This window comes from Oncorhynchus gorbuscha, linkage group LG10, assembly GCF_021184085.1.
Source record: "Oncorhynchus gorbuscha isolate QuinsamMale2020 ecotype Even-year linkage group LG10, OgorEven_v1.0, whole genome shotgun sequence".
NCBI lineage: Eukaryota > Metazoa > Chordata > Actinopteri > Salmoniformes > Salmonidae > Oncorhynchus > Oncorhynchus gorbuscha.
In genome coordinates, this window is record NC_060182.1 from 5,490,598 (window position 1) to 5,518,097 (window position 27,500).

The 27,500-nt window shown below is 47.0% G+C and overlaps 1 protein-coding gene across 1 annotated transcript in view; it reads right to left on the minus strand.

The window, feature by feature from the left end:
* LOC124045399 (arginine-glutamic acid dipeptide repeats protein-like) overlaps positions 1-27,500 on the minus strand; it is a 277,031-nt gene that overhangs the window by 158,140 nt on the left and 91,391 nt on the right. Inside the window, 1 exon segment of the mRNA XM_046364695.1 lies at positions 8,424-8,494. Coding sequence (XP_046220651.1) covers positions 8,424-8,494 — 71 coding nt within the window.

Genomic DNA, 27,500 nt, shown 5'->3' on the forward strand with positions numbered 1-27,500 from the left:
AGGAGCAGTCAGTCAGTCAGTCAGGACTAACACTGTAAGTTACCTTTACAAGGAGCAGTCAGTCAGTCAGTCAGGACTAATACTGTAAGTTACCTTTACAGGGAGCAGTCAGTCAGTCAGGACTAACACTGTAAGTTACCTTTACAGGGAGCAGTCAGTCAGTCAGGACTAATACTGTAAGTTACCTTTACAGGGAGCAGTCAGTCAGTCAGGACTAATACTGTAAGTTACCTTTACAAGGAGCAGTCAGTCAGTCAGTCAGGACTAATACTGTAAGTTACCTTTACAGGGAGCAGTCAGTCAGTCAGTCAGGACTAATACTGTAAGTTACCTTTACAGGGAGCAGTCAGTCAGTCAGGACTAATACTGTAAGTTACCTTTACAAGGAGCAGTCAGTCAGTCAGTCAATCAGGACTAATACTGTAAGTTACCTTTACAGGGAGCAGTCAGTCAGTCAGGACTAATACTGTAAGTTACCTTTACAAGGAGCAGTCAGTCAGTCAGGACTAATACTGTAAGTTACCTTTACAAGGAGCAGTCAGTCAGTCAGGACTAATACTGTAAGTTACCTTTACAAGGAGCAGTCAGTCAGTCAGTCAGTCAGGACTAATACTGTAAGTTACCTTTACAAGGAGCAGTCAGTCAGTCAGTCAGTCAGGACTAACACTGTAAGTTACCTTTACAAAGAGCAGTCAGTCAGTCAGTCAGTCAGGACTAATACTGTACGTTACCTTTACAAGGAGCAGTCAGTCAGTCAGGACTAATACTGTAAGTTACCTTTACAGGGAGCAGTCAGTCAGTCAGGACTAACACTGTAAGTTACCTTTACAAAGAGCAGTCAGTCAGTCAGTCAGTCAGTCAGTCAGTCAGTCAGTCAGTCAGTCAGGACTAATACTGTACGTTACCTTTACAAGGAGCAGTCAGTCAGTCAGTCAGGACTAATACTGTAAGTTACCTTTACAGGGAGCAGTCAGTCAGTCAGGACTAACACTGTAAGTTACCTTTACAAAGAGCAGTCAGTCAGTCAGTCAGTCAGGACTAATACTGTACGTTACCTTTACAAGGAGCAGTCAGTCAGTCAGTCAGGACTAATACTGTAAGTTACCTTTACAAGGAGCAGTCAGTCAGTCAGTCAGGACTAATACTGTACGTTACCTTTACAGGGAGCAGTCAGTCAGTCAGGACTAACACTGTAAGTTACCTTTACAAAGAGCAGTCAGTCAGTCAGTCAGTCAGGACTAATACTGTACGTTACCTTTACAAGGAGCAGTCAGTCAGTCAGTCAGGACTAACACTGTAAGTTACCTTTACAAAGAGCAGTCAGTCAGTCAGTCAGTCAGGACTAATACTGTAAGTTACCATTACAAGGAGCAGTCAGTCAGTCAGTCAGGACAAATACTGTAAGTTACCTTTACAAGGAGCAGTCAGTCAGTCAGGACTAATACTGTAAGTTACCTTTACAAGGATCAGTCAGTCAGTCAGGACTAATACTGTAAGTTACCTTTCAAGGAGCAGTCAGTCAGGAGGACTAATACTGTAAGTTACCTTTACAAGGAGCAGTCAGTCAGTCAGGACTAACAAGGAGCAGTCAGTCAGTCAGGACTAACAAGGAGCAGTCAGTCAGTCAGGACTAACAAGGAGCAGTCAGTCAGTCAGGACTAACAAGGAGCAGTCAGTCAGGAGGTCTAACAAGGAGCAGTCAGTCAGGAGGACTAACAAGGAGCAGTCAGCCAGGACTAACAATGAGCAGTCAGTCAGTCAGGACTAACAAGGAGCAGTCAGTCAGGAGGTCTAACAAGGAGCAGTCAATCAGGAGGTCTAACAAGGAGCAGTCAGTCAGGAGGACTAACAAGGAGCAGTCAGCCAGGACTAACAATGAGCAGTCAGTCAGTCAGGACTAACAAGGAGCAGTCAGCCAGGACTAACAAGGAGCAGTCAGTCAGTCAGTCAGGACTAACAAGGAGCAGTCAGTCAGTCAGGACTAACAAGGAGCAGTCAGTCAGTCAGGACTAACAAGGAGCAGTCAGTCAGTCAGGACTAACAAGGAGCAGTCAGTCAGGACTAACAAGGAGCAGTCAGTCAGTCAGGACTAACAAGGAGCAGTCAGTCAGTCAGGACTAACAAGGAGCAGTCAGTCAGTCAGGACTAACAAGGAACAGTCAGTCAGTCAGGACTAACAAGGAGCAGTCAGTCAGTAAAGGAGCAGTCAGTCAGTCAGGACTAAGGAGCAGTCAGTCAGGACTAACAAGGAGCAGTCAGTCAGTCAGGACTAACAAGGAGCAGTCAGTCAGTCAGGACTAACAAGGAGCAGTCAGTCAGTCAGGACTAACAAGGAGCAGTCAGTCAGTCAGGACTAACAAGGAGCAGTCAGTCAGGACTAACAAGGAGCAGTCAGTCAGTCAGGACTAACAAGGAGCAGTCAGTCAGTCAGGACTAACAAGGAGCAGTCAGTCAGTCAGGACTAACAAGGAGCAGTCAGTCAGTCAGGACTAACAAGGAGCAGTCAGTCAGGACTAACACTGTCGCCAAGTAAAGGAATTGAACGTAACGGTCCATTTATTGATCCGTTTATTGATCACTGCAATGACCTCCAAATCTAACGTTAATATCTCTAGTTTCATCATGTATTCTCATCTAAAGGTAATATCTATATAGTTTCATCATATATTCTCATCTATATATCTATATATCCTCCCCCATGTCCATCACTTCAGAGAATGCTCCCTCTCCCCTTCTCTTTTTCTCTACAAGGCCTATCTGGTATTTTTAAAAGGGTGAACAGGGGATAATGTCAGAGGAGGAGTCTGAAGGGACCCTGCTCTAGTTCATGATCAGTCTGAGACAGGAACTAACGAAGTATCACATTGGTAAACACTGCTGGAAAGCCATGTTATCAACTGCTGGCTTCAGCCTTGCTGCACTAATTATCTGGGCGCTGCTGCTGCTGCTGAAGGATGGCATTTAAATGCCAAATGGCAGTGAGGGCGTGTATAATAGCTTAGCTTTATGGCCTGTTGCTTTTAGCTGGGTTGCAGTGTGTCAGGCTGGCTGGACTAATGGAGGTTGCAGTGTGTCAGGCTGGCTGGACTAATGGAGGTTGCAGTGTGTCAGGCTGGCTGGACTAATGGAGGTTGCAGTGTGTCAGGCTGGGTGGACTAATGGAGGTTGCAGTGTGTCAGGCTGGGTGGACTAATGGAGGTTGCAGTGTGTCAGGCTGGCTGGCTGGACTAATGGAGGTTGCAGTGTGTCAGGCTGGCTGGACTAATGGAGGTTGCAGTGTGTCAGGCTGGCTGGACTAATGGAGGTTGCAGTGTGTCAGGCTGGGTGGACTAATGGAGGTTGCAGTGTGTCAGGCTGGCTGGACTAATGGAGGTTGCAGTGTGTCAGGCTGGCTGGACTAATGGAGGTTGCAGTGTGTCAGGCTGGCTGGCTGGACTAATGGAGGTTGCAGTGTGTCAGGCTGGCTGGACTAATGGAGGTTGCAGTGTGTCAGGCTGGGTGGACTAATGGAGGTTGCAGTGTGTCAGGCTGGCTGGCTGGACTAATGGAGGTTGCAGTGTGTCAGGCTGGCTGGACTAATGGAGGTTGCAGTGTGTCAGGCTGGCTGGACTAATGGAGGTTGCAGTGTGTCAGGCTGGGTGGACTAATGGAGGTTGCAGTGTGTCAGGCTGGCTGGACTAATGGAGGTTGCAGTGTGTCAGGCTGGCTGGCTGGACTAATGGAGGTTGCAGTGTGTCAGGCTGGCTGGCTGGACTAATGGAGGTTGCAGTGTGTCAGGCTGGCTGGACTAATGGAGGTTGCAGTGTGTCAGGCTGGCTGGACTAATGGAGGTTGCAGTGTGTCAGGCTGGGTGGACTAATGGAGGTTGCAGTGTGTCAGGCTGGCTGGACTAATGGAGGTTGCAGTGTGTCAGGCTGGCTGGCTGGACTAATGGAGGTTGCAGTGTGTCAGGCTGGCTGGCTGGACTAATGGAGGTTGCAGTGTGTCAGGCTGGCTGGACTAATGGAGATTGCAGTGTGTCAGGCTGGGTGGACTAATGGAGGTTGCAGTGTGTCAGGCTGGGTGGACTAATGGAGGTTGCAGTGTGTCAGGCTGGGTGGACTAATGGAGATTGCAGTGTGTCAGGCTGGGTGGACTAATGGAGGTTGCAGTGTGTCAGGCTGGGTGGACTAATGGAGGTTGCAGTGTGTCAGGCTGGCTGGACTAATGGAGATTGCAGTGTGTCAGGCTGGCTGGACTAATGGAGATTGCAGTGTGTCAGGCTGGGTGGACTAATGGAGGTTGCAGTGTGTCAGGCTGGGTGGACTAATGGAGATTGCAGTGTGTCAGGCTGGCTGGACTAATGGAGATTGCAGTGTGTCAAGCAGTTGCTGGGCTGACTGGACTAATGGAGATGCAGTGTGTCAAGCAGTTGCTGGGCTGACTGGACTAATGGAGTTTGCAGTGTGTCAAGCAGCTGCTGGGCTGGCTGGACTAATGGAGATTGCAGTGTGACAGACAGCTGCTGGGCTGGCTGGACTAATGGAGATTGCAGTGTGTCAGGCTGGCTGGACTAATGGAGGTTGACACTGGAGAAGGGTTCGAGATAGAATGAGGTGAGAGAAGTGTACAAGCTTGTACGGTGTCTCGGGTCTCTCTTCGCCTCGCCTCGGGTCTCTCTTCGCCTCGGGTCTCTCTTCGCCTTGGGTCTCTCTTCGCCTCGCCTCGGGTCTCTCTTCGCCTCGCCTCGGGTCTCTCTTCGTCTCGCCTCGGGTCTCTCTTCGCCTCGCCTCGGGTCTCTCTTCGCCTCGCCTCGGGTCTGTCTTCGCCTCGCCTCGGGTCTCTCTTCGCCTCGCCTCGGGTCTGTCTTCTCCTCGCCTCGGGTCTGTCTTCGCCTCGCCTCGGGTCTGTCTTCGCCTCGCCTCGGGTCTCTCTTCGCCTCGCCTCGGGTCTCTCTTCGCCTCGCCTCGCGTCTCTCTTCGCCTCGCCTCGGGTCTCTCTTCGCCTCGGGTCTCTCTTCGCCTCGGGTCTCTCTTCGCCTCGGGTCTCTCTCTCCCCTCCTCATTAACACACAATGAGACTAAGTGGGTAGGTGTTGCTCCACACATGCAGATGGCAGTTTGTTCATTAGCAGTGAGAGAGAGACGAGGATGAGAGGCTCATGTTCTCTCCCTCCTGGATGATTAGGCCTACTTCTGTTAGACCAGATAAATAATATAATAATATATGCCATTTAGCAGACGCTTTTATCCAAAGCGACTTACAGTCATGTGTGCATACATTCTACGTATGGGTGGTCCCGGGGATCGAACCCACTACCCTGGCGTTACAAGCGCCATGCTCTACCAACTGAGCTACAGAAGGACCACAGATGTTCGATCGGGTTCAAGTCTGGGCCACTCAAGAACATTCAGAGACCTGAAGCAAATCCGGTGCTGTCTTGGCTGTGTGCTTAGGGTTGTTGTTCTGTTGGAAGGTGAACCTTCGTCCCAGTCTGAGGTCCTGAGCGCTCTGGAGCAGGTTTTCATCACGAATCTCCCTGTATTTTGCTCCATTCGTCTTTCCCTCGATCCTGACTAGTCTCCCAGTCCCTGCTGCTGAAAAACATCCCCACAGCATGATGCTGCCACCACCATGCTTCACCGTAGAGATGGTGCCAGGTTTCCTCCAGATGTGACACTTGGCATTAAAGCCCAAATGGTTTCATCAGACCACAGAATCTTGTTTCTCTGAGAATCCTTTAGGTGCAGGTTTGGTAAACTTCTCCCTTCTCCTCCCCGATTACTCAGTTTGGCCAGGCAGCCAGCTCTAGGAAGTCTTGGTTGTTCCAATCTTCATCCATTTCAGAATGATGGAGGCCCCTGTGTTCTTGGGGACCTTCAATGCTGCGGAAATGTTTTGCTACCCTTCCCCAGATCTGTGCCTCGATACCATCCTGTCTCAGAGCTCTACGGACAATTCCTTCAACCTCATGGCTTTTACTCCGACATGAATTGTCAACTGTGGGACCTTATATAGACATGTGTGTTCCTTTCCAAATCATGTCAACATTTTTTAATTTACCACAGGTGGTCTCCAAATCAAGTTGTAGAAACATCTCAACATCTTCAGCCAAGGGTCTGAATACTTTTTATTTAAATTTTTATAAATTCACAAACATTTCTAAAAACCTGTTTTTTCTTTGTCATTATGGGGCATTGTGTATAGATTGATGAGGATTTTTTATTTATTTAATCAATTTTAGAATAAGGCTGTAACGTGGAAAAGGGAAGGGGTCTGAATACTTTCCTAATCCACTGTATGTATCCTGTGTTTTTATAGGAAAGCTTCTCACAGACACACACATTGTCGACACAACTGAGAAAGAAACATCACTAATCAAATCAATAATTGACATTACACCATCACTATTCTCCTTTACACTAAATTAACTCTAGGAGTTCTCCCGTCTGTTTCCTCTACGCCATTTAAGTCCAGTACCTACTGTGACATGAAGAAAACCCCACAACATTAGAGAAAATTGGGCTAAAATACCAAATAAACTGAAATATATAATAGGATAGAATTAGAAGGAAAACACACGAGGAAAGTGTTAGACAACAACAGTATCAACAGTTCTTGTTGATCAGACAGTAGTTATGAGGTCATCGGACAGAACCTTTCTCCACCAATGAGTAGATCTCTAGCAGCAGTTCTAATCAACAGTATCAACAGTTCTTGTTGATCAGACAGTAGTGATGAGGTCATCGGACAGAACCTTTCTCCACCAATGAGTAGATCTCTAGCAGCAGTTCTAATCAACAGTATCAACAGTTCTTGTTGATCAGACAGTAGTGATGAGGTCATCGGACAGAACCTTTCTCCACCAATGAGTAGATCTCTAGCAGCAGTTCTAATCAACAGTATCAACAGTTCTTGGTGATCAGACAGTAGTGATGAGGTCATCGGACAGAACCTTTCTCCACCAATGAGTAGATCTCTAGCAGCAGTTCTAATCAACAGTATCAACAGTTCTTGGTGATCAGACAGTAGTGATGAGGTCATCGGACAGAACCTTTCTCCACCAATGAGAGATGGTATTCTCCATCCACATGTGTTCCATCTGCCATCCATATATAACAGAGGAAAACCGTGGCTGTCTGCAAATACACTGAGTATGCCAAACATCAAGAACACACCTTCCTAGTATTGAGTTTAGAGGTCGACCGATTCATCGGTTTGGCCGATTAATTAGGGCCCATTTCAAGTTTTCATAGGTCATTTTGGCATTTTGGACGCCGATTATGGCCGATTACATAGCAATCCATGAGGAGACTGCGTGGCAGGCTGACCACCTGTTACACGAGTGCAGCGTCAAAAGGTAAGTTGCTAGCTAGCATTAAACAATCAATCTTAACATAATCACTAGTTAACTACACAGTTGATGATATTACTAGGTTAACTATCTTGTCCTGCGTTGCACATAAATGAACAGGTACCGCACTGATTATCATCGAATCACAGCCTACTTCAACTTCGCCAAACGGGTGATTTAACAAAAGCGCATTCGCAGAAAAAAGCATAATCGTTTCACAAATGTACCAAACCATAAACATCAATGCCATTCTTAAAATCAATACACAGAAGAATATATTTTTTACCTGCATATTTAGTTAAAAGAAATTCATGTTAGCAGGCAATATTAACTAGGGAAATTGCATCACTTCTCTTGCGTTCTGTGCAAGCAAAGTCAGGGTATATGCAGCAGTTTGCCTTGGAATATTGAAGACTCATGTTAAAAGGAACCACCAGCTTTCATATGTTCTCATGTTCTGAGCAAGGAACTGAAACGTTAGCTTTTTTACATGGCACATATTGCACTTTTACTTTCTTCTCTCAACACTTTGTTGTTGCATTATTTAAAACAAATTGAACATGTTTCATTATTTATTTGAGACTAAATATATTTTCTATATTATATCAAGTTAAAATAAAAGTGTTCATTGTTCATTCAGTATTGTTGTAATTGTCATTATTATTATATATACATATATAAAAATAGGCAATGTTTATTTTTGTTTCTCCAATAAATGTCAAAACCGTTCCACAGAGATGCGGTTGACTCGGCCAGTTGTCTGGATGTTGAAATATCATAATCTGGAGCGTGAAAAACCCAGCAGCGTTGCAGTTCTTTACTGTATACTTCTCAAGATGCTTTAGGACAGAATAACCCCAAGTGAGAAGACCACTGCATCTCATTGGTGACACCCTGGTTCGATCCCGGGCTGTATCGCAACCGGCCGTAATCTGGAGTCCCATAGTGTGGCGTACAATTGACCCAGCGTCGTCCGGGTTACGGTGGGGATTAAGCCGGGGTAGGACGTCATTGTAAAATAAGAATGTGTTCATAACTGACTTGCTTAGTTACATAAAGGTTCATTAAAAATGAAAAGGCTAGTACTCACCAGTTTAAAATCCTGAATGCTACATATGAAATAGGGAGTGTTGGGCCTGCGGCTCTCCATATATACACAATCTGAAACACAGAGAGAGAGACAGTTAAGAGGATGATAGACAGGCCGACAGAGTGAAAAACACATACGCAGAAAGGCAGACAGAGACAAATACACAGATAGGCAGACAGAGACACATACAAAGATAGGCAGACAGAGACAAATACTCAGATAGGCAGACAGAGACACATACACAGATAGGCAGACAGAGACAAATAGGCAGACAGATACAGATAGGCAGACAGATACACAGATAGGCAGACAGATACACAGATAGACAGACAGATACACAGATAGGCAGACAGATACACAGAAACAGACAGATACACAGATAGGCAGACAGATACACAGAAAGGCAGACAGAAACTTCAAGTATTGTATTCACATCCAGCAGCAGCTTCGACAGACTAGGGTTTGCCAACCCCCCTCCTCAGTCTCAGTGTATTATATAGGAGCTGCCAACCCCCCCAGTCTCAGTGTATTATATAGGAGCTGTTAGCATCAGTCTCAGTGTATTATATAGGAGTTGTTAGCATCAGTCTCAGTATATTATATAGGAGGAGTTAGCATCAGTCTCAGTATATTATATAGGAAGTGTTAGCAGCAGTCTCAGTGTATTATATAGAAGCTGTTAGCATCAGTGTCAGTATATTATATAGGAGGAGTTAGCATCAGTCTCAGTGTATTATATAGGAGCTGTTAGCATCAGTCTCAGTGTATTATATAGGAAGTGTTAGCAGCAGTCTCAGTGTATTATATAGAAGCTGTTAGCATCAGTCTCAGTATATTATATAGGAGCTGTTAGCATCAGTCTCAGTGTATTATATAGGAGCTGTTAGCATCAGTCTCAGTGTATTATATAGGAGCTGTTAGCATCAGTCTCAGTGTATTATATAGGAGCTGTTAGCATCAGTCTCAGTGTATTATATAGGAGCTGTTAGCATCAGTCTCAGTGTATTATATAGGAGCTGTTAGCATCAGTCTCAGTGTATTATATAGGAAGTGTTAGCAGCAGTCTCAGTGTATTATATAGAAGCTGTTAGCATCAGTCTCAGTATATTATATAGGAGCTGTTAGCATCAGTCTCAGTGTATTATATAGGAGCTGCCAACCCTAGTCTGTTCTGTTCTGTTTATTTGTCCTTACACGACAGAGCTGACTCAAATAATCAAAGCTTGAAGATGTTTTTTTTTTTTAAATCAGCAGTGTAGTGAGAGGACAGAAAACAAAACATTGTCACCGGGGGGCACAGGGCCGTGTTTGGGGGGGGGGTACAGTGTTAGACTGCTGCAGCACAGAGTTAGGTTAGTTATTATATAGGAGGAGTTAGCATCAGCCTCAGTGTATTATATAGGAAGTGTTAGCAGCAGTCTCAGTGTATTATATAGGAGGGGTTAGCATCAGTCTCAGTATATTATATAGGAGGAGTTAGCTTCAGTCTTAATGTATTATATAGGAGGGGTTAGCATCAGTCTCAGTATATTATATAGGAGGAGTTAGCTTCAGTCTTAATGTATTATATAGGAGGAGTTAGCATCAGTCTCAGTGTATTATATAGGAGGAGTTAGCATCAGTCTCAGTGTATTATATAGTAGGAGTTAGCATCAGTCTCAGTGTATTATATAGGAGTTAGCATCAGTCTCAGTGTATTATATAGGAGGAGTTAGCATCAGTCTCAGTGTATTATATAGGAGGGGTTAGCATCAGTCTCAGTATATTATATAGGAGGAGTTAGCTTCAGTCTTAATGTATTATATAGGAGGAGTTAGCATCAGTCTCAGTGTATTATATAGGAGTTAGCATCAGTCTCAGTGTATTATATAGGAGGAGTTAGCATCAGCCTCAGTGTATTATATAGGAGGAGTTAGCATCAGCCTCAGTGTATTATATAGGAGGAGTTAGCATCAGCCTCAGTGTATTATATAGGAGGAGTTAGCATCAGTCTCAGTGTATTATATAGGAGTTGTTAGCATCAGTCTCAGTGTATTATATAGGAGTTAGCATCAGTCTCAGTGTATTATATAGGAGTTAGCATCAGTCTCAGTGTATTATATAGGAGTTGTTAGCATCAGTCTCAGTGTATTATATAGGAGGAGTTAGCATCAGCCTCAGTGTATTATATAGGAGGAGTTAGCATCAGCCTCAGTGTATTATATAGGAGGAGTTAGCATCAGTCTCAGTGTATTATATAGGAGTTGTTAGCATCAGTCTCAGTGTATTATATAGGAGTTAGCATCAGTCTCAGTGTATTATATAGGAGTTAGCATCAGTCTCAGTGTATTATATAGGAGTTGTTAGCATCAGTCTCAGTGTATTATATAGGAGTTGTTAGCATCAGTCTCAGTGTATTATATAGGAGTTGTTAGCCCTCTGAAAAGCCTCTTTCCTCCAGTCAGATTCAATTGGAATGTGAGTAATAGGATTAAGTCGTTTGTTGGATGCAGGACAAGGGCCTGGTCCCAAATAGCACTCTTTCCTCCAGTCAGACTTTAGACAGAGCCCTTGGAACCCTATTCCCTAGTGCACTACTTTAGACCAGAGCCCTTGGAACCCTATTCCCTTGTTGGATGCTTTAGGAGCCCTATGGAACCTGGTCCCAAAGTACTACTTTAGACCAGAGCCCTATGGAACCCTTTCCCTACATAGTGCACTACTTTAGACCAGAGCCCTATGGAACCCTATTCCCTACATAGTGCACTACTTTAGACCAGAGCCCTATGGAACCCTATTCCCTACATAGTGCACTACTTTAGACCAGAGCCCTATGGAACCCTATTCCCTACATAGTGCACTACTTTAGACCAGAGCCCTATGGAACCCTATTCCCTACATAGTGCACTACTTTAGACCAGAGCCCTATGGAACCCTATTCCCTACATAGTGCACTACTTTAGACCAGAGCCCTATGGAACCCTATTCCCTACATAGTGCACTACTTTAGACCAGAGCCCTATGGAACCCTATTCCCTACATAGTACACTACTTTAGACCAGAGCCCTATGGAACCCTATTCCCTACATAGTGCACTACTTTAGACCAGAGCCCTATGGAACCCTATTCCCTACATAGTGCACTACTTTAGACCAGAGCCCTATGGAACCCTATTCCCTACATAGTGCACTACTTTAGACCAGAGCCCTATGGAACCCTATTCCCTACATAGTGCACTATGGGTGCCATTTAGGATGCAGAACAATGTTGCCTTTCAAAAGCAAACAGCAGAAACAGAGAAGCTTTAAGGGGAAATGATTATATTGTTCCATTTAAAGTGGAGAGGCAGTGTCATAAGGCTGTTTACTACTGGTCTCACACACACACACACACACACACACACACACACACACACACACACACACACACACACACACACACACACACACACACACACACACACACACACACACACACACACACACACACACACACACACACACACACACACACACACACACACACACACTAGTACCATTCCCCCTGCACCCAAAAAATCTAAATCTTACGCAGTTACTCCCTGCCCAACTATGTCGTCCAGTTACCGCATAAGTTGAGGGATGTGTGTGAACCCCTCTCTCTCTCTCTCTCTCTCTCACACACACTCCCGTACCCCCCTTCCTCTCATTTCTCAATGTGGCCAAATGACATGACCCTATTCAGGGCCTCCTCGGCCGACGCAACTCCGGTGTATTGTGTGTGTGAATGGGGACCAGACCAGGTGGACCAGGGGTCAGGATGTAACACAGACCAGGGGTCAGGCTGTAACACAGACCAGCTTAGAGCAGGGGTCAGGCTGTAACACAGACCAGGGGGGGTCAGGATGTAACACAGACCAGGGGTCAGGATGTAACACAGACCAGGGGTCAGGCTGTAACACAGACCAGGGGTCAGGATGTAACACAGACCAGCTTAGACCAGGGGTCAGGCTGTAACACAGACCAGCTTAGACCAGGGGTCAGGCTGTAACACAGACCAGGGGTCAGGCTGTAACACAGACCAGCTTAGACCAGGGGTCAGGCTGTAACACAGACCAGGGGTCAGGCTGTAACACAGACCAGGGGTCAGGATGTAACACAGACCAGCTTAGACCAGGGGTCAGGCTGTAACACAGACCAGGGGTCAGGATGTAACACAGACCAGGGGTCAGGCTGTAACACAGACCAGGGGTCAGGCTGTAACACAGACCAGGGGTCAGGATGTAACACAGACCAGGGGTCAGGATGTAACACAGACCAGCTTAGACCAGGGGTCAGGCTGTAACACAGACCAGGGGTCAGGATGTAACACAGACCAGGGGTCAGGATGTAACACAGACCAGGGTAGACCAGGGGTCAGGCTGTCCTAATCATCAGACCAGGGGTCAGGATTTTCTACAAAGACCAGAATGAATGACCAGGGGTCAGGCTGTAACACAGACCAGGGGTTTAGAATGTTTTACACAGACCAGCTAGACAAATTCAGGCTGGAAAACAGACCAGGGGTCAGGATGTAACACAGACCAGCTTAGACCAGGGGTCAGGATGTAACACAGACCAGGGGTCAGGCTGTAACACAGACCAGCTTAGACCAGGGGTCAGGCTGTAACACAGACCAGGGGTCAGGCTGTAACACAGACCAGCTTAGACCAGGGGTCAGGCTGTAACACAGACCAGGGGTCAGGATGTAACACAGACCAGGGGTCAGGATGTAACACAGACCAGGGTAGACCAGGGGTCAGGCTGTAACACAGACCAGGGGTCAGGATGTAACACAGACCAGCTTAGACCAGGGGTCAGGCTGTAACCCAGACCAGGTAGACCAGGGGTCAGGCTGTAACCCAGGGTTACCAGTTAAACAACCAGGGGTCAGGCTGTAACCCAGGGTTACCAGCTAGTAGCCAACTCTACTTTCCTACACGTCAGAAAGAAAAACATTCCCATTTTCTACAAAGACAAGAATGAATGATTCCAATTCTAGAGGTCTCTTTGTAAGCAGAAATATCAAGAGGTTTGTCTGAATGTTTTAATCAAAGGTAGACGAATTGATTCTGCTTGGAAAAATATTAATTATAAAGGGCTCACTGCCACACCCAGAGGGAGACACGGGGGACACACTGGAGGGGAGAGGACATGCACAGCCACACGCAGAGGGAGACACACACGGCCACTGGAGACAGGAGCATGCTAACACCACACGCAGAGGGAGAGACGGGGGAGGCGCACGCACGGGAGAGGACATGCTAACTGCCACACACAGAGGGACAGACACAGGCCTCAGGGGAGACACATGCTAACTGCCACACACAGAGGGAGACACCTCTGGAGGGGAGAGGACATGCAACTGCCACACGCAGAGGGAGAGACACGGTGAGGTTGTATGGAAAGCACATTCCATCTCAGAGGGAGAGACTGGGAGGCCTCTAGGGGAGATGGAATGATCCAAAACCAATCAGAGGGAGAGACGGGGGCGGCCTCTGAGGGGAGCTGCATGCTAACTGCCAACACGAGAGGGAGAGACATGAGCTGCCCCTGGAGGGGAGAGGACATGCTAACTGCCACACGCAGAGGGAGAGACGGGGGGCCTCTGGAGGGGAGAGGACATGCTAACTGCCACACGCAGAGGGAGAGACGGGGGAGGCCTCTGGAGGGGAGAGGACATGCTAACTGCCACACGCAGAGGGAGAGACGGGGGAGGCCTCTGGAGGGGAGAGGACATGCTAACTGCCACACGCAGAGGGAGAGACGGGGGAGGCCTCTGGAGGGGAGAGGACATGCTAACTGCCACACGCAGAGGGAGAGACGGGGGAGGCCTCTGGAGGGGAGAGGACATGCTAACTGCCACACGCAGAGGGAGAGACGGGGGGCGGCCTCTGGAGGGGAGAGGACATGCTAACTGCCACACGCAGAGGGAGAGACGGGGGAGGCCTCTGGAGGGAGAGGACATGCTAACTGCCACACGCAGAGGGAGAGACGGGGGAGGCCTCTGGAGGGGAGAGGACATGCTAACTGCCACACGCAGAGGGAGAGACGGGGGAGGCCTCTGGAGGGGAGAGGACATGCTAACTGCCACACGCAGAGGGAGAGACGGGGGAGGCCTCTGGAGGGGAGAGGACATGCTAACTGCCACACGCAGAGGGAGAGATGGGGGAGGCCTCTGGAGGGGAGAGGACATGCTAACTGCCACACGCAGAGGGAGAGATGGGGGAGGCCTCTGGAGGGGAGAGGACATGCTAACTACCACACGCAGAGGGAGAGACGGGGGAGGCCTCTGGAGGGGAGAGGACATGCTAACTGCCACACGCAGAGGGAGACACGGGGGAGGCCTCGGGAGGGGAGAGGACATGCTAACTGCCACACGCAGAGGGAGAGACGGGGGGCGGCCTCTGGAGGGGAGAGGACATGCTAACTGCCACACGCAGAGGGAGAGACGGGGGGCGGCCTCTGGAGGGGAGAGGACATGCTAACTGCCACACGCAGAGGGAGAGACGGGGGCGGCCTCTGGAGGGGAGAGGACATGCTAACTGCAACACGCAGAGGGAGAGTTGGGGGGCGGCCTCTGGAGGGGAGAGGACATGCTAACTGCCACACGCAGAGGGAGAGATGGGGGGCAGCCTCTGGAGGGGAGAGGGTAGTATCTAACAGGTAGGAGGAGGAGAGGTGGTCTTTAGGAGGTAGGAGAGGGGAGGCGGTCTTTAACAGGTAGGAGGAGGAGAGGTGGTCTTTAACAGGTAGGAGGAGGAGAGGTGGTCTTTAGGAGGTAGGAGGAGGAGAGGTGGTCTTTAGGAGGTAGGAGAGGGGAGGCGGTCTTTAACAGGTAGGAGGAGGAGAGGTGGTCTTTAACAGGTAGGAGAGTAGAGGTGGTCTTTAGGAGGTAGGAGAGGGGAGGTGGTCTTTAACAGGTAGGAGGAGGAGAGGTGGTCTTTAGGAGGTAGGAGGAGGAGAGGTGGTCTTTAGGAGGTAGGAGGAGGAGAGGTGGTCTTTAGGAGGTAGGAGAGGGGAGGCGGTCTTTAACAGGTAGGAGAGGGGAGGCGGTCTTTAACAGGTAGGAGAGGGGAGGCGGTCTTTAACAGGTAGGAGAGTAGAGGTGGTCTTTAACAGGTAGAAGGAGGAGAGGTGGTCTTTAACAGGTAGGAGGAGGAGAGGTGGTCTTTAACAGGTAGAAGGAGGAGAGGTGGTCTTTAACAGGTAGGAGGATGAGAGGTGGTCTTTAACAGGTAGAAGGAGGGGAGGTGGTCTTTAACAGGTAGAAGGGGGAGATATGGTCTTTAACAGGTAGGAGGAGGGGAGGTGGTCTTTAGGAAGTAGGAGAGGAGAGGTGGTCTTTAACAGGTAGGAGAGGAGAGGTGGTCTTTAGGAGGTAGGAGAGGGGAGGCGGTCTTTAACAGGTAGGAGGAGGGGAGGTGGTCTTTAGGAGGTAGGAGAGGGGAGGTGGTCTTTAACAGGTAGGAGGTGGGGAGGTGGTCTTTAGGAGGTAGGAGAGGGGAGGCGGTCTTTAACAGGTAGGAGGTGGGGAGGTGGTCTTTAGGAGGTAGGAGAGGGGAGGCGGTCTTTAACAGGTAGGAGGTGGTCTTTAACATGATGATTGTAGACCCTGTCTCAGGATCAGAACACAACATGCAGAGAGAGGAGACTCTCTTTACAGGTAGGAGAGAAGAGGACTGGTCTTTAAAACACAGGACAGGACAAGAGGACTGGTCTTTAACAGAGAGAGAGGAGAGGACTGTCTTTAACAGGTAGAAGAGAAGAGGACTGTCTTCACAGAGACAAGAGGACTGTCTAGATCACAGAGACAAGAGGACTGTCTAAATCACAGAGGAGAGAAGAGGACTTCTAGGAAACAGGAGAGACAAGAGGACTGGTCTTTAAATCACAGAGAGAGAGAGAGGACTGTCTAGAAAACACAGGAGAGGGGAGGACTGTCTAAATCACAGAGGAGAGAGAAGAGGACTGTCTAGAAAACAGGAGAGAGACAAGAGGACTGTCTAAATCACAGAGGAGAGAAGAGGACTGTCTTTATCACAGGACAAGAGGACTGTCTTTAACATGAGATTGAAGAGACCCTGTCTCAGGACAAGAGGACTGTCAAATCCAGAAAGACAAGAGGACTGTCTAGATCACAGAGACAAGAGGACTGTCTAAATCACAGAGACAAGAGGACTGTCTAAATCACAGAGACAAGAGGACAGTCTAAATCACAGAGAGAGAGGACTGTCTAAATCACAGAGGACTGTCTAGATCACAGAGACAAGAGGACTGTCTAAATCACAGAGACAAGAGGACTGTCTAAATCACAGAGAGACAAGAGGACAGTCTAGATCACAGAGACAAGAGGACTGTCTAAATCACAGAGACAAGAGGACTGTCTAAATCACAGAGACAAGAGGACTGTCTAAATCACAGAGAGAGAGAAGAGGACTGTCTAGATCACAGAGACAAGAGGACTGTCTAAATCACAGAGACAAGAGGACAGTCTAAATCACAGAGACAAGAGGACAGTCTAGATCACAGAGACAAGAGGACTGTCTAAATCACAGAGACAAGAGGACTGTCTAAATCACAGAGAGACAAGAGGACTGTCTAGATCACAGAGACAAGAGGACTGTCTAAATCACAGAGACAAGAGGACTGTCTAGATCACAGGGAGAGAAGAGGACTGTCTAAATCACAGAGACAAGAGGACTGTCTAAATCACAGAGACAAGAGAACTGTCTAAATCCCAGAAAGACAAGAGGACTGTCTAGATCAGAGACAAGAGGACTGCTAAATCAGGAGCAAGAGGACTGTCTAAATCAGGGTGGACAGTCTAGATCATGCTGCTTCAAGGGACTGTCTTCCCATGCTGGATCGAGTTGAATAATTAGGGTGCTTCATGCTGACAGGATATAGAGATGCTTCATGCTTCCCCTCCAGTCTCCTGATTCATGATGCTTCATGATGCTTCATGCTGCTTCATGGTGCTTCATGCTGCTTCAGGGTGCTTCAGGGTGTTTGAATAGAATAGCCAACTACCAATGTATTTGAAGAAACTGAATGAACAATAGGTGACAACTGTTTTAAAGTGTAACGGATGACAGTTCATTTATAGTGAAACAAGTCGGGCTGACCCCAATTAGTCGACTGGTCGTTTGTTTGGTCGTTTGGCTGTTGGTCGACCGAGAATGTTTTAGTCGAAATGTAACAAATAAATAAATAAATGCACACAGTCAAAAGTTTGAATTCACCTACTCATTCAAGGGTTCTTTTCCCCACTATTTTGTATTAATAGTGAAGACATAACTATGAAATAACACATATGGAGTCATGTAGTAACCAATTTTTATTTATTTTTTTAAATGAAAATATATTTTATATTTGAGATTCTTCAAAGTAGCCACCCTTTGCCTTGATGACCGCTTTGCACACTCTTGGCATTCTCTCAACCAGCTTCACCTGGAATTCTTTTCCAACAGTCTTGAATGAGACTCATATAATCCCACATATACTGAGCACTGGCTGGCTGCTTTTCCTTCACTCTGCGGTTCAATTCATCCCAAACCATCACAATTGGTTTGAGCGTATGGCTGCAGAATGCTGTGGTAGCCATGCTGGTTAAGTGTGCCTTGAATTCTAAATAAATCACAGACAGTATCACTAGCAAAGCACCCTCACATCATCACACCTCCTCCTCCATGCTTCACGGTGGGAACCATACATGCAGAGATCATCCTTTCACCTACTTTGCGTCTCACGGTGGTTGGAACCAAAAAATCTCAAATTTGGACTCATCGGACTAACGGACAGATTTCTACCATCCATCTAATGTCCATTGCTCATGTCTCTTGGCCCAAGTAAGTCTCTTCCTCTTATTAGTATTCTTTACTAGTGGTTTCTTCTGAACAGTTGATGTTGAGATGTGTCCGTTACTTGAACTCTGAAGCATTTATTTGGGCTGCAATTTCTGAGGCTGGTAACTCTGATGAACTTATCCTCTGCAGCAGAGGTAACTCTGGGTCTTCCTTTCCTGTGGTGGTCCTCATGAGAGACAGTTAACTCTAATGAACTGATCCTCTGCAGCAGAGGTAACTCTGGGTCTTCCTTTCCTGTGGTGGTCCTCATGAGAGACAGTTAACTCTAATGAACTGATCCTCTGCAGCAGAGGTAACTCTGGGTCTTCCTTTCCTGTGGTGGTCCTCATGAGAGACAGTTAACTCTAATGAACTGATCCTCTGCAGCAGAGGTAACTCTGGGTCTTCCTTTCCTGTGGTGGTCCTCATGAGAGACAGTTAACTCTAATGAACTGATCCTCTGCAGCAGAGGTAACTCTGGGTCTTCCTTTCCTGTGGAGGTCTTGATTAACACCTGTTAATACGAAATGCATTCCAGGTGACTACCCCAGGTGATTACCCCAGGTGACTACCCCAGGTGATTACCCCAGGAAGTACACAGTTGATTCAAATAATCAAAATCAGCTGGGCAGTGCTCGGACAAAAATAAATAAATAAAATGTGCACCCTTGGGGTCCACGGGACCAAGTTTGGGAAACGCTGGTGTAAAGTCTTGAAGACTGACGTGTGTGGAGAGGGAGCCACAGGCCCTTTGTAGACTAGGCTATAGCTTTTACCCAGCTGCCACAGGCCCTTTGTAGACTAGGCTATCACTTTAACCCAGCTGTCACAGGCCATTTGTAGACTAGGCTATCACTTTAACCCAGCTGCCACAGGCCCTTTGTAGACTAGGCTATAGCTTTAACCCAGCTGCCACAGGCCCTTTGTAGACTAGGCTATCACTTTAACCCAGCTGTCACAGGCCCTTTGTAGACTAGGCTATCACTTTAACCCAGCTGTCACAGGCCATTTGTAGACTAGGCTATCACTTTAACCCAGCTGTCACAGGCCCTTTGTAGACTAGGCTATAGCTTTTACCCAGCTGTCACAGGCCATTTGTAGACTAGGCTATAGCTTTTACCCAGCTAACTTTACCCAGCTGTCACAGGCCCTTTGTAGACTAGGCTATAGCTTTTACCCAGCTAACCTTACCCAGCTGTCACAGGCCCTTTGTAGACTAGGCTATAGCTTTTACCCAGCTGCCTTACCCAGCTGCCACAGGCCCTTTGTAGACTAGGCTATAGCTTTTACCCAGCTAACCTTACCCAGCTGTCACAGGCCCTTTGTAGACTAGGCTATAGCTTAAACCCAGCAGCCACGAGTTCACAACCACTCCCACAGGAGAGTGAGACTAGGCAAAGCTTTTAAAATCCCCTATTGACCAACTGTCACAGGCCCTTTGTAGACTAGGCTATAGGAAAACTCCCTAACCCAGCAGGAAAACTCCCTAAACTACCCAGGAAAACTCCCAGGCCACCACAGGAAAACTCCCTAACCCACCCAGCTCCCTAACCCAGCTGTCACAGGCCCCTTGTACCACAGGAAAACTCACCTAACCTACTACAGCTCCCAACCTACTTTGGAAAACTCCCTAACCTACTAGCTTTTACTCCCCTAACCTGCCACAGGAAAACTCCCCTAACCCACCACAGGAAAACTCCCCTAACCCACCACAGGAAAACTCCCAGCCTACTACAGGCCCCCTTGTACCTAGGAAAACTCCCCAAACTACCACAGGAAAACTCCCAACCCACCACAGGAAAACTCCCTAACCCAACAGGAAAACTCCCTAACCCACCACAGGAAAACTCCCTAACCCACCACAGGAAAACTCACCTAACCTACTACAGAAAAACTCCCCTAACCTACTACAGGAAAACTCCCCTAACCTACTACAGGAAAACTCCCCTAACCTACCACAGGAAAACTCCCCTAACCCACCACAGGAAAACTCCCCTAACCCACCACAGGAAAACTCCCCTAACCTACTACAGGAAAACTCCCCTAACCCACCACAGGAAAACTCCCCTAACCCACCACAGGAAAACTCCCCTAACCCACCACAGGAAAACTCCCCTAACCCACCACAGGAAAACTCCCCTAACCCACCACAGGAAAACTCCCCTAACCCACCACAGGAAAACTCCCCTAACCTACCACAGGAAAACTCCCCTAACCCACTACAGGAAAACTCCCCTAACCTACTACAGGAAAACTCCCCTAACCTACTACAGGAAAACTCCCCTAACCTACTACAGGAAAACTCCCTTAATATACCACAGGAAAACTCCCCTAACCCACCACAGGAAAACTCCCCTAACCTACTACAGGAAAACTCCCCTAACCTACTACAGGAAAACTCCCCTAACCTACTACAGGAAAACTCCCCTAACCTACTACAGGAAAACTCCCCTAACCTACTACAGGAAAACTCCCCTAACCTACTACAGGAAAACTCCCCTAACCTACTACAGGAAAACTCCCTTAATCTACCACAGGAAAACTCCCCTAACCTACTACAGGAAAACTCCCCTAACCTACTACAGGAAAACTCCCTTAATCTACTACAGGAAAACTCCCTTAATATACCACAGGAAAACTCCCCTAACCTACTACAGGAAAACTCCCCTAACCGTGCCTCAGACACACAACTGTACAGGGCCTCGTTTCCCAGAGCCTTCGTCGCGTTAAGATCGTTAGAACCTTCCACTTACGATTAATCTTTAGTAGCCGAGCTGTTTCCCAGAGCCTTCGTTAGTAACGTTGCTGTTAAAAACCTTTCGTGATCCAGACCACTCTTAGAGCAGACAAAGTACATCGTTAGATGCTTTCTGACCAAAACATCTTGATTCTATCTGTCTAGACTGCTGATAACTTTAGAATGAAGTTGAATACAAAAACATTAACAATTTACAAAATATTTGCAATTGTTACCAACAAGTGAAGGATTAATGATGCTTTAAATGAAAACAGATGACTGCACTGAGAGATGATAATCTACATGGACCTATATATCTATGTATATAGACAACTGAATGTTCACTGGTGATTAGGGAGCGTTGGGATAGTAACAGAAAGGGTGCTGGATCAAATCCCCGAGATGACAAGGTAAACATGTCTTTATGCACCTGAGCAGTTAACCCACTTGTCAATTAAGGAACCCCCCCCCCCCACACACTCACCTCTCTGAGTCTATATACATAGATATATAGGTGGGGGGCACAGCTGAGGAGAGGCAGGAGAGGGGGGGCAGCTGAGGAGAGGCAGGAGGGGGGGGACAGCTGAGGAGAGGCAGGAGGGGGGGACAGCTGAGGAGAGGCAGGAGGAGAGGGGGGGCAGCTGAGGAGAGGCAGGAGGGGGGGGCAGCTGAGGAGAGGCAGGAGAGGGGGGGGGGCAGCTGAGGAGAGGCAGGAGGGGGGGACAGCTGAGGAGAGGCAGGAGGGGGGACAGCTGAGGAGAGGCAGGACAGCTGAGAGGCAGGAGGGAGAGGCAGGAGGGGGAGGACAGCTGAGGAGAGGCAGGACAGCTGAGGAGAGGCAGGACAGCTGAGGAGAGGCAGGAGGGGGGACAGCTGAGGAGAGGCAGGAGGGGGGACAGCTGAGGAGAGGCAGGAGGGGGAGGACAGCTGAGGAGAGGCAGGAGGGGGGGACAGCTGAGGAGAGGCAGGAGGGGAGGACAGCTGAGGAGAGGCAGGAGGGGGAGGACAGCTGAGGAGAGGCAGGGGGGGGCAGCTGAGGAGAGGCAGGGGGGGCAGCTGAGGAGAGGCAGGAGGGGGGACAGCTGAGGAGAGGCAGGGGGGGACAGCTGAGGAGAGGCAGGAGGGGGGACAGCTGAGGAGACGCAGGAGGGGGGACAGCTGAGGAGAGGCAGGAGAGGGGGGGGGCAGCTGAGGAGAGGCAGGAGGGGGGGACAGCTGAGGAGAGGCAGGAGGGGGGGGGGGGGGGGACAGCTGAGGAGAGGCAGGACAGCTGAGAGGCAGGAGGGAGAGGCAGGAGGGGGAGGACAGCTGAGGAGAGGCAGGACAGCTGAGGAGGGCAGGACAGCTGAGGAGAGGCAGGAGGGGGGACAGCTGAGGAGAGGCAGGAGGGGGGACAGCTGAGGAGAGGCAGGCAGGGGGGAGGACAGCTGAGGAGAGGCAGGAGGGGGGGACAGCTGAGGAGAGGCAGGAGGGGGGGACAGCTGAGGAGAGGCAGGAGGGGAGGACAGCTGAGGAGAGGCAGGAGGGGGGACAGCTGAGGAGAGGCAGGAGGGGGGGACAGCTGAGGAGAGGCAGGACAGCTGAGGAGAGGCAGGACAGCTGAGGAGAGGCAGGACAGCTGAGGAGAGGCAGGACAGCTGAGGAGAGGCAGGACAGCTGAGGAGAGGCAACACCATTCTAAACAACACACCTGAGAAAACACCATTCTAAACAGCACACCTGAGAAAACACCATTCTAAACAACACACCTGAGAAAACTCCGTTCTAAACAACACACCTGGGGAAACACCATTCTAAACAACACACCTGAGAAAACATCATTCTAAACAACACACCTGAGAAAACATCATTCTAAACAACACACCTGGGGAAACACCATTCTAAACAACACACCTGGGGAAACACCATTCTAAACAACACACCTGGGGAAACACCATTCTAAACAACACACCTGGGGAAACACCATTCTAAACAGCACACCTGGGACAACACCATTCTAAACAGCACACCTGGGACAACACCATTCTAAACAGCACACCTGGGACAACACCATTCTAAACAGCACACCTGGGACAACACCATTCTAAACAGTGGCCTATGCACTTGAATGGTGAATGGGAGGCACACTTCAATTACCAGTTGAGAAATAAAAATAGTAGCTCTGTTAACCTGTTAAGCCTAGCCCTGTTTACTGTCCCTTCTGGAGGAATTGGGTACCCATATAAAACAGGATAAATTTTTGTCAAAAGTTGCTAATATATGCATATAAAAAATATTATCGAATAGAAAACACTCTAAAGCTTCTAAAACCGTTTAAATGTTGTCTCTATGTAAAGCAGAAGTCTCAGGGCATGCATTCTCCCAAAGTCTCTCTTGTCATGGAAAAAGTTGGCCCAACTTTGACGTCATCTTAAACGCCTTCCCAAACAACTACCGCTCTGGGAACAGTTCCTACGTGTTCAGCGCGAAGCCTGTTTTCAATGGGGCTTCTCATTGTGAGAATCGCGCGCTCACGAGACGTTGAGCGTGCCGAAAGGTCTCGGTCACGCGAAAAAAAAGTGTACGATTATGCGCGCTCTGCTCCGGTGAAGTCTTTTCTTCAGGATCGATTAAAAGACGTGTGTGTTTCGCTTCGTCCTCACAATTGCTGTACACCTTTATAACATGTTAAAGCTTAATTATGAACATAGTTTGACAAGTTTACTCGACATATAATATATATTTTCGACGTTTTGGTGCACATCCACTTGAATTTTGCCTACATTTCGACCGAAATGTGGCTATTTTGAGAACCGAAAGACGCAGACTTGAAAACTAAACGCTGTTTTGGTAAGTATAATCCCTTCCAGGTCTTTTGATGGAAGAACAGCAAAGGTAAGGGAATATTTATGTGTTAATTTTGGGTTTCTGTCGACTCCAAGATAGAGGAGGCATAATGATACATTTGGAGCGCCGACTCCTAGTATAGCCTAGTGAACTCAACCTGTAACGTTAAAAATAAATGTAACACAGCGATTGCATTTAGAAGAAGTGTATCTTCCTATACATATGTAAAACATGCATATTTAGTCAAAGTTTATGATCTGTATTCCTTGTTAGCTGACGTTATCTGCCGGAGCTATTTCATTTCTCCTGACATTTTAGTAGCATTTTTTGAACGATGCGTCATTGTAAACAGAGATTTATGGATATATATTGCAGATTATTGAAAAAAAAAATGAATGTACTGTGTAACATGTTATATTACTGTCATCTGATGAAGATTTCAAAAGGTTAGTGAAATGATTTTTTTTTTAATCCTGCGTTTGTTGATTGCATATTTTTTCCTACTTGGCTATGCTAATGAGCTATGTCTGCGGTGGTGGTTTGACATAAATATGTGCTATGTTTTCGCCGTAAAACATTTTAGAAATCTGACTTGTTGCCAGGATTCACAACGAGTGTAGCTTTAATTCAATACCCTGCATGTGTATTTTAATGAACGTTTGAGTTTTAACTAATACTATTAGCATTTAGCGTAGCGCATTTGCATTTCCAGAGCTCTAGATGGGACGCCTGCGTGCCAGGTAGGAGCAAGAGGTTAAAATCGTGGCCATCAAAACAGTTAACACGCGATTGATTTTAGAACTGTTGCAATGACTGGGCTTATATCAAAGTTTCACGACAGCAGCAACGAGCCGAGGGGAAATTCCACTCAAAATAGCTTCTGCATACTGTGTGATAAAATAAGACAGACAGTACAACATGATGACTAACGGAAATACACAAGCACCAATTTAGTTCCACAGAATTATGCAAATGAACCTGTAGACCGATAAGCATGACGGTCAAATGCATTTTCATCGACTGGTATAAAAAAAAAACGAAGGAGTTGTTTTTTCCTCCCGGTCAATTTGGACGGCAACAATTGTATTTATCAGCTTTTAATTATTATTATCATTATTATTAATTATTATTATCATTATTATTAATTATTATTATCATTATTATTAATTATTATTATCATTATTATTAATTATTATTATCATTATTATTAATTATTATTATCATCACTATTATTAATTATTATTATCATTATTATTAATTATTATTAATTATTATTATCATTATTATCATTATTATTAATTATTATTATTATTATTTTTATGGGCCAAATGCCGGCGGAAACCCTGGACAACTGTAATCTGATCTGGTTGCGGCCATTTGTACGGTCATGTAAGAAGAAGAAGAAGAATATGCCATTTAGCTTTTATCCAAAGCGACTTACAGTCATGTGTGCATACATTCATATTGCTACACTGCTGATTGTGCTAAATTAACTTGCCTGAATATTCATGAGAGAGGTGGAGAAAGGGGGGGGGGTTACTCCTTTATCACCCCCCCTGTCTCTCCTCAGCTGCCCCCCCCTCCTGCCTAACCTTAGCTGAGTCCCATTCTCCAGAGGCTGTGAAGCAGGTCTAATTTAAAACACCTCTAGCCCAAATAAAGCAATAACTTGAAACCCCTGGTCTCTCACGCACGCATACACACAGAGAGAGCAAGGCTTCGGGAGCTGGCTGGCACCTCAGTTCACTGATCCTCAAATTAAAGAGCTGGAGGAACGCAAAAATAGAACCACAGGGATGCTGGAGGGAGAGAGGTAGGAGGAGGGAGGGGAAGAGGAGGGAGGAGAGAGAAGAATGGGGGGGGGGACCCAGAGCCCCAGGAAAGCATCACAATTAAACCCAACCAAATCATGAGAAAACAAATATATAATTACTTGACACACTGGAAAGAATTAAGAACAAAAAAACAGAGCAAACTAGAATGCTATTTGGCCCTAAACAGAGATTACACAGTGGTAGAATACCTGACCACCGTGACTGACCCAAACTTAAGGAAAGCTTTGACTATGTACAGACTCAGTGAGCATAGCCTTGCTATTGAGAAAGGCCGCCGTAGGCAGACATGGCTCTCAAGAGAAGACATGCTATGTGCCACACTGCCCACAAAATGAGGTGGAAACTGACCTGTACTTCCTAACCTCCTGCCAACCGTATGACCATATTAGAGATACATATTTCCCTCAGATTACACAGATCCACAAAGAATTAGAAAACAAACCCAATTTTGATCAACTCCCATATCTACTGGGTGAAATACTATAGTGTGCCATCACAGCAGCAAGATTTGTGACCTGTTGCCACAAGGGCAACCAGTGAAGAACAAACACAATTTTAAATACAACCTATATTTATGTTTATTTATTTTCCGTTTTGTACTTTAACCATTTGCACATCTTCACAACACTGTACATATACATATTTGAAATGTCTTTATTCTTTTGAAACTTCTGTGAGTGTAATGTTTACTGTTCATTTTTATCATCCATTTCACTTGCTTTGGCAATGTTAACATATGTTTCCCATGCAAATAAAGCTCTTGAATTGAAAGGGAGCGGGAGAGGGGGGCAGGAGTTGGCTGACAAGTCTCCTGTCGTCTCATCACTGCTCTTGTGACTTCCTGTTGGGTATCAAGAACCTCAAGGTTAAAACTCTAACATCTCACGACTATGACTCCTCAGCCCGCCAGAGCAGAGTGAACCCCCACATGGTCCAACCATTCAACCTTAGTCCCTCTGCTACAGCACAGCCAGGCCAGGAGCTTGTAGTGCTGATCTAGGATCAGGTTTCCCCCGTACATATAATTGCATTCATTATGATCTTTAAAAAAAACTCTACTGACCTTAGATCACTAATGGTAGTGTGCATCAGCTGACAAGTCCATTGGGTAGCAACAGAATAGAGGGTCAGAGAGGTCAAGTCTTCGCAAATGAGAAATCTGCACCAGACTGAGGCGGTCGTTCGGCAGTTGGTTAGATTTCACTACAAGACAGCTTATCCAGGCTTTCTTCACTATCGCTCGATGGGGATACACACGGAGTGTCTAGTCTACACTGTGTGTAGCCGTTAGCGATCATGCTAATGATAACTGACTGCTGGTAGATGGGAAAGGCCGTACCCCCCCCCCCCCCCCAAAAGACTCCTCAATTAAATGTTAACTACAAAGTAGCCTATCAGAATGTCAGAATACCTGTCAGAATGATATCATGATTATTTTCATTCACTTGTTTTGCAAACTCTCACGAGCGCTTCAGAAACACAGCTGTCCTTCTGTAGCTCAGTTGGTAGAGCATGGCGCTTGTAACGCCAGGGTAGTGGGTTCGATTCCCGGGACCACCCATACGTAGAATGTATGCACACATGACTGTAAGTCGCTTTGGATAAAAGCGTCTGCTAAATGGCATATATTTATTATTATTATTATTATTATTATTACAGCTAACCAGGCAGCTGTCTCTGGCTGATGCACACTGGAATTAAAGGGTAACGACACCCAAAACACACATTTTTCCCCAACTTCAAAAGCGATCTCTCTAATGGTAGTGTGCATCAGCTGACAAGTCCCTTGGGTAGCAACAGAATAGAGGGTCAGAGGGTAGAGGGTTAAAGCAGTT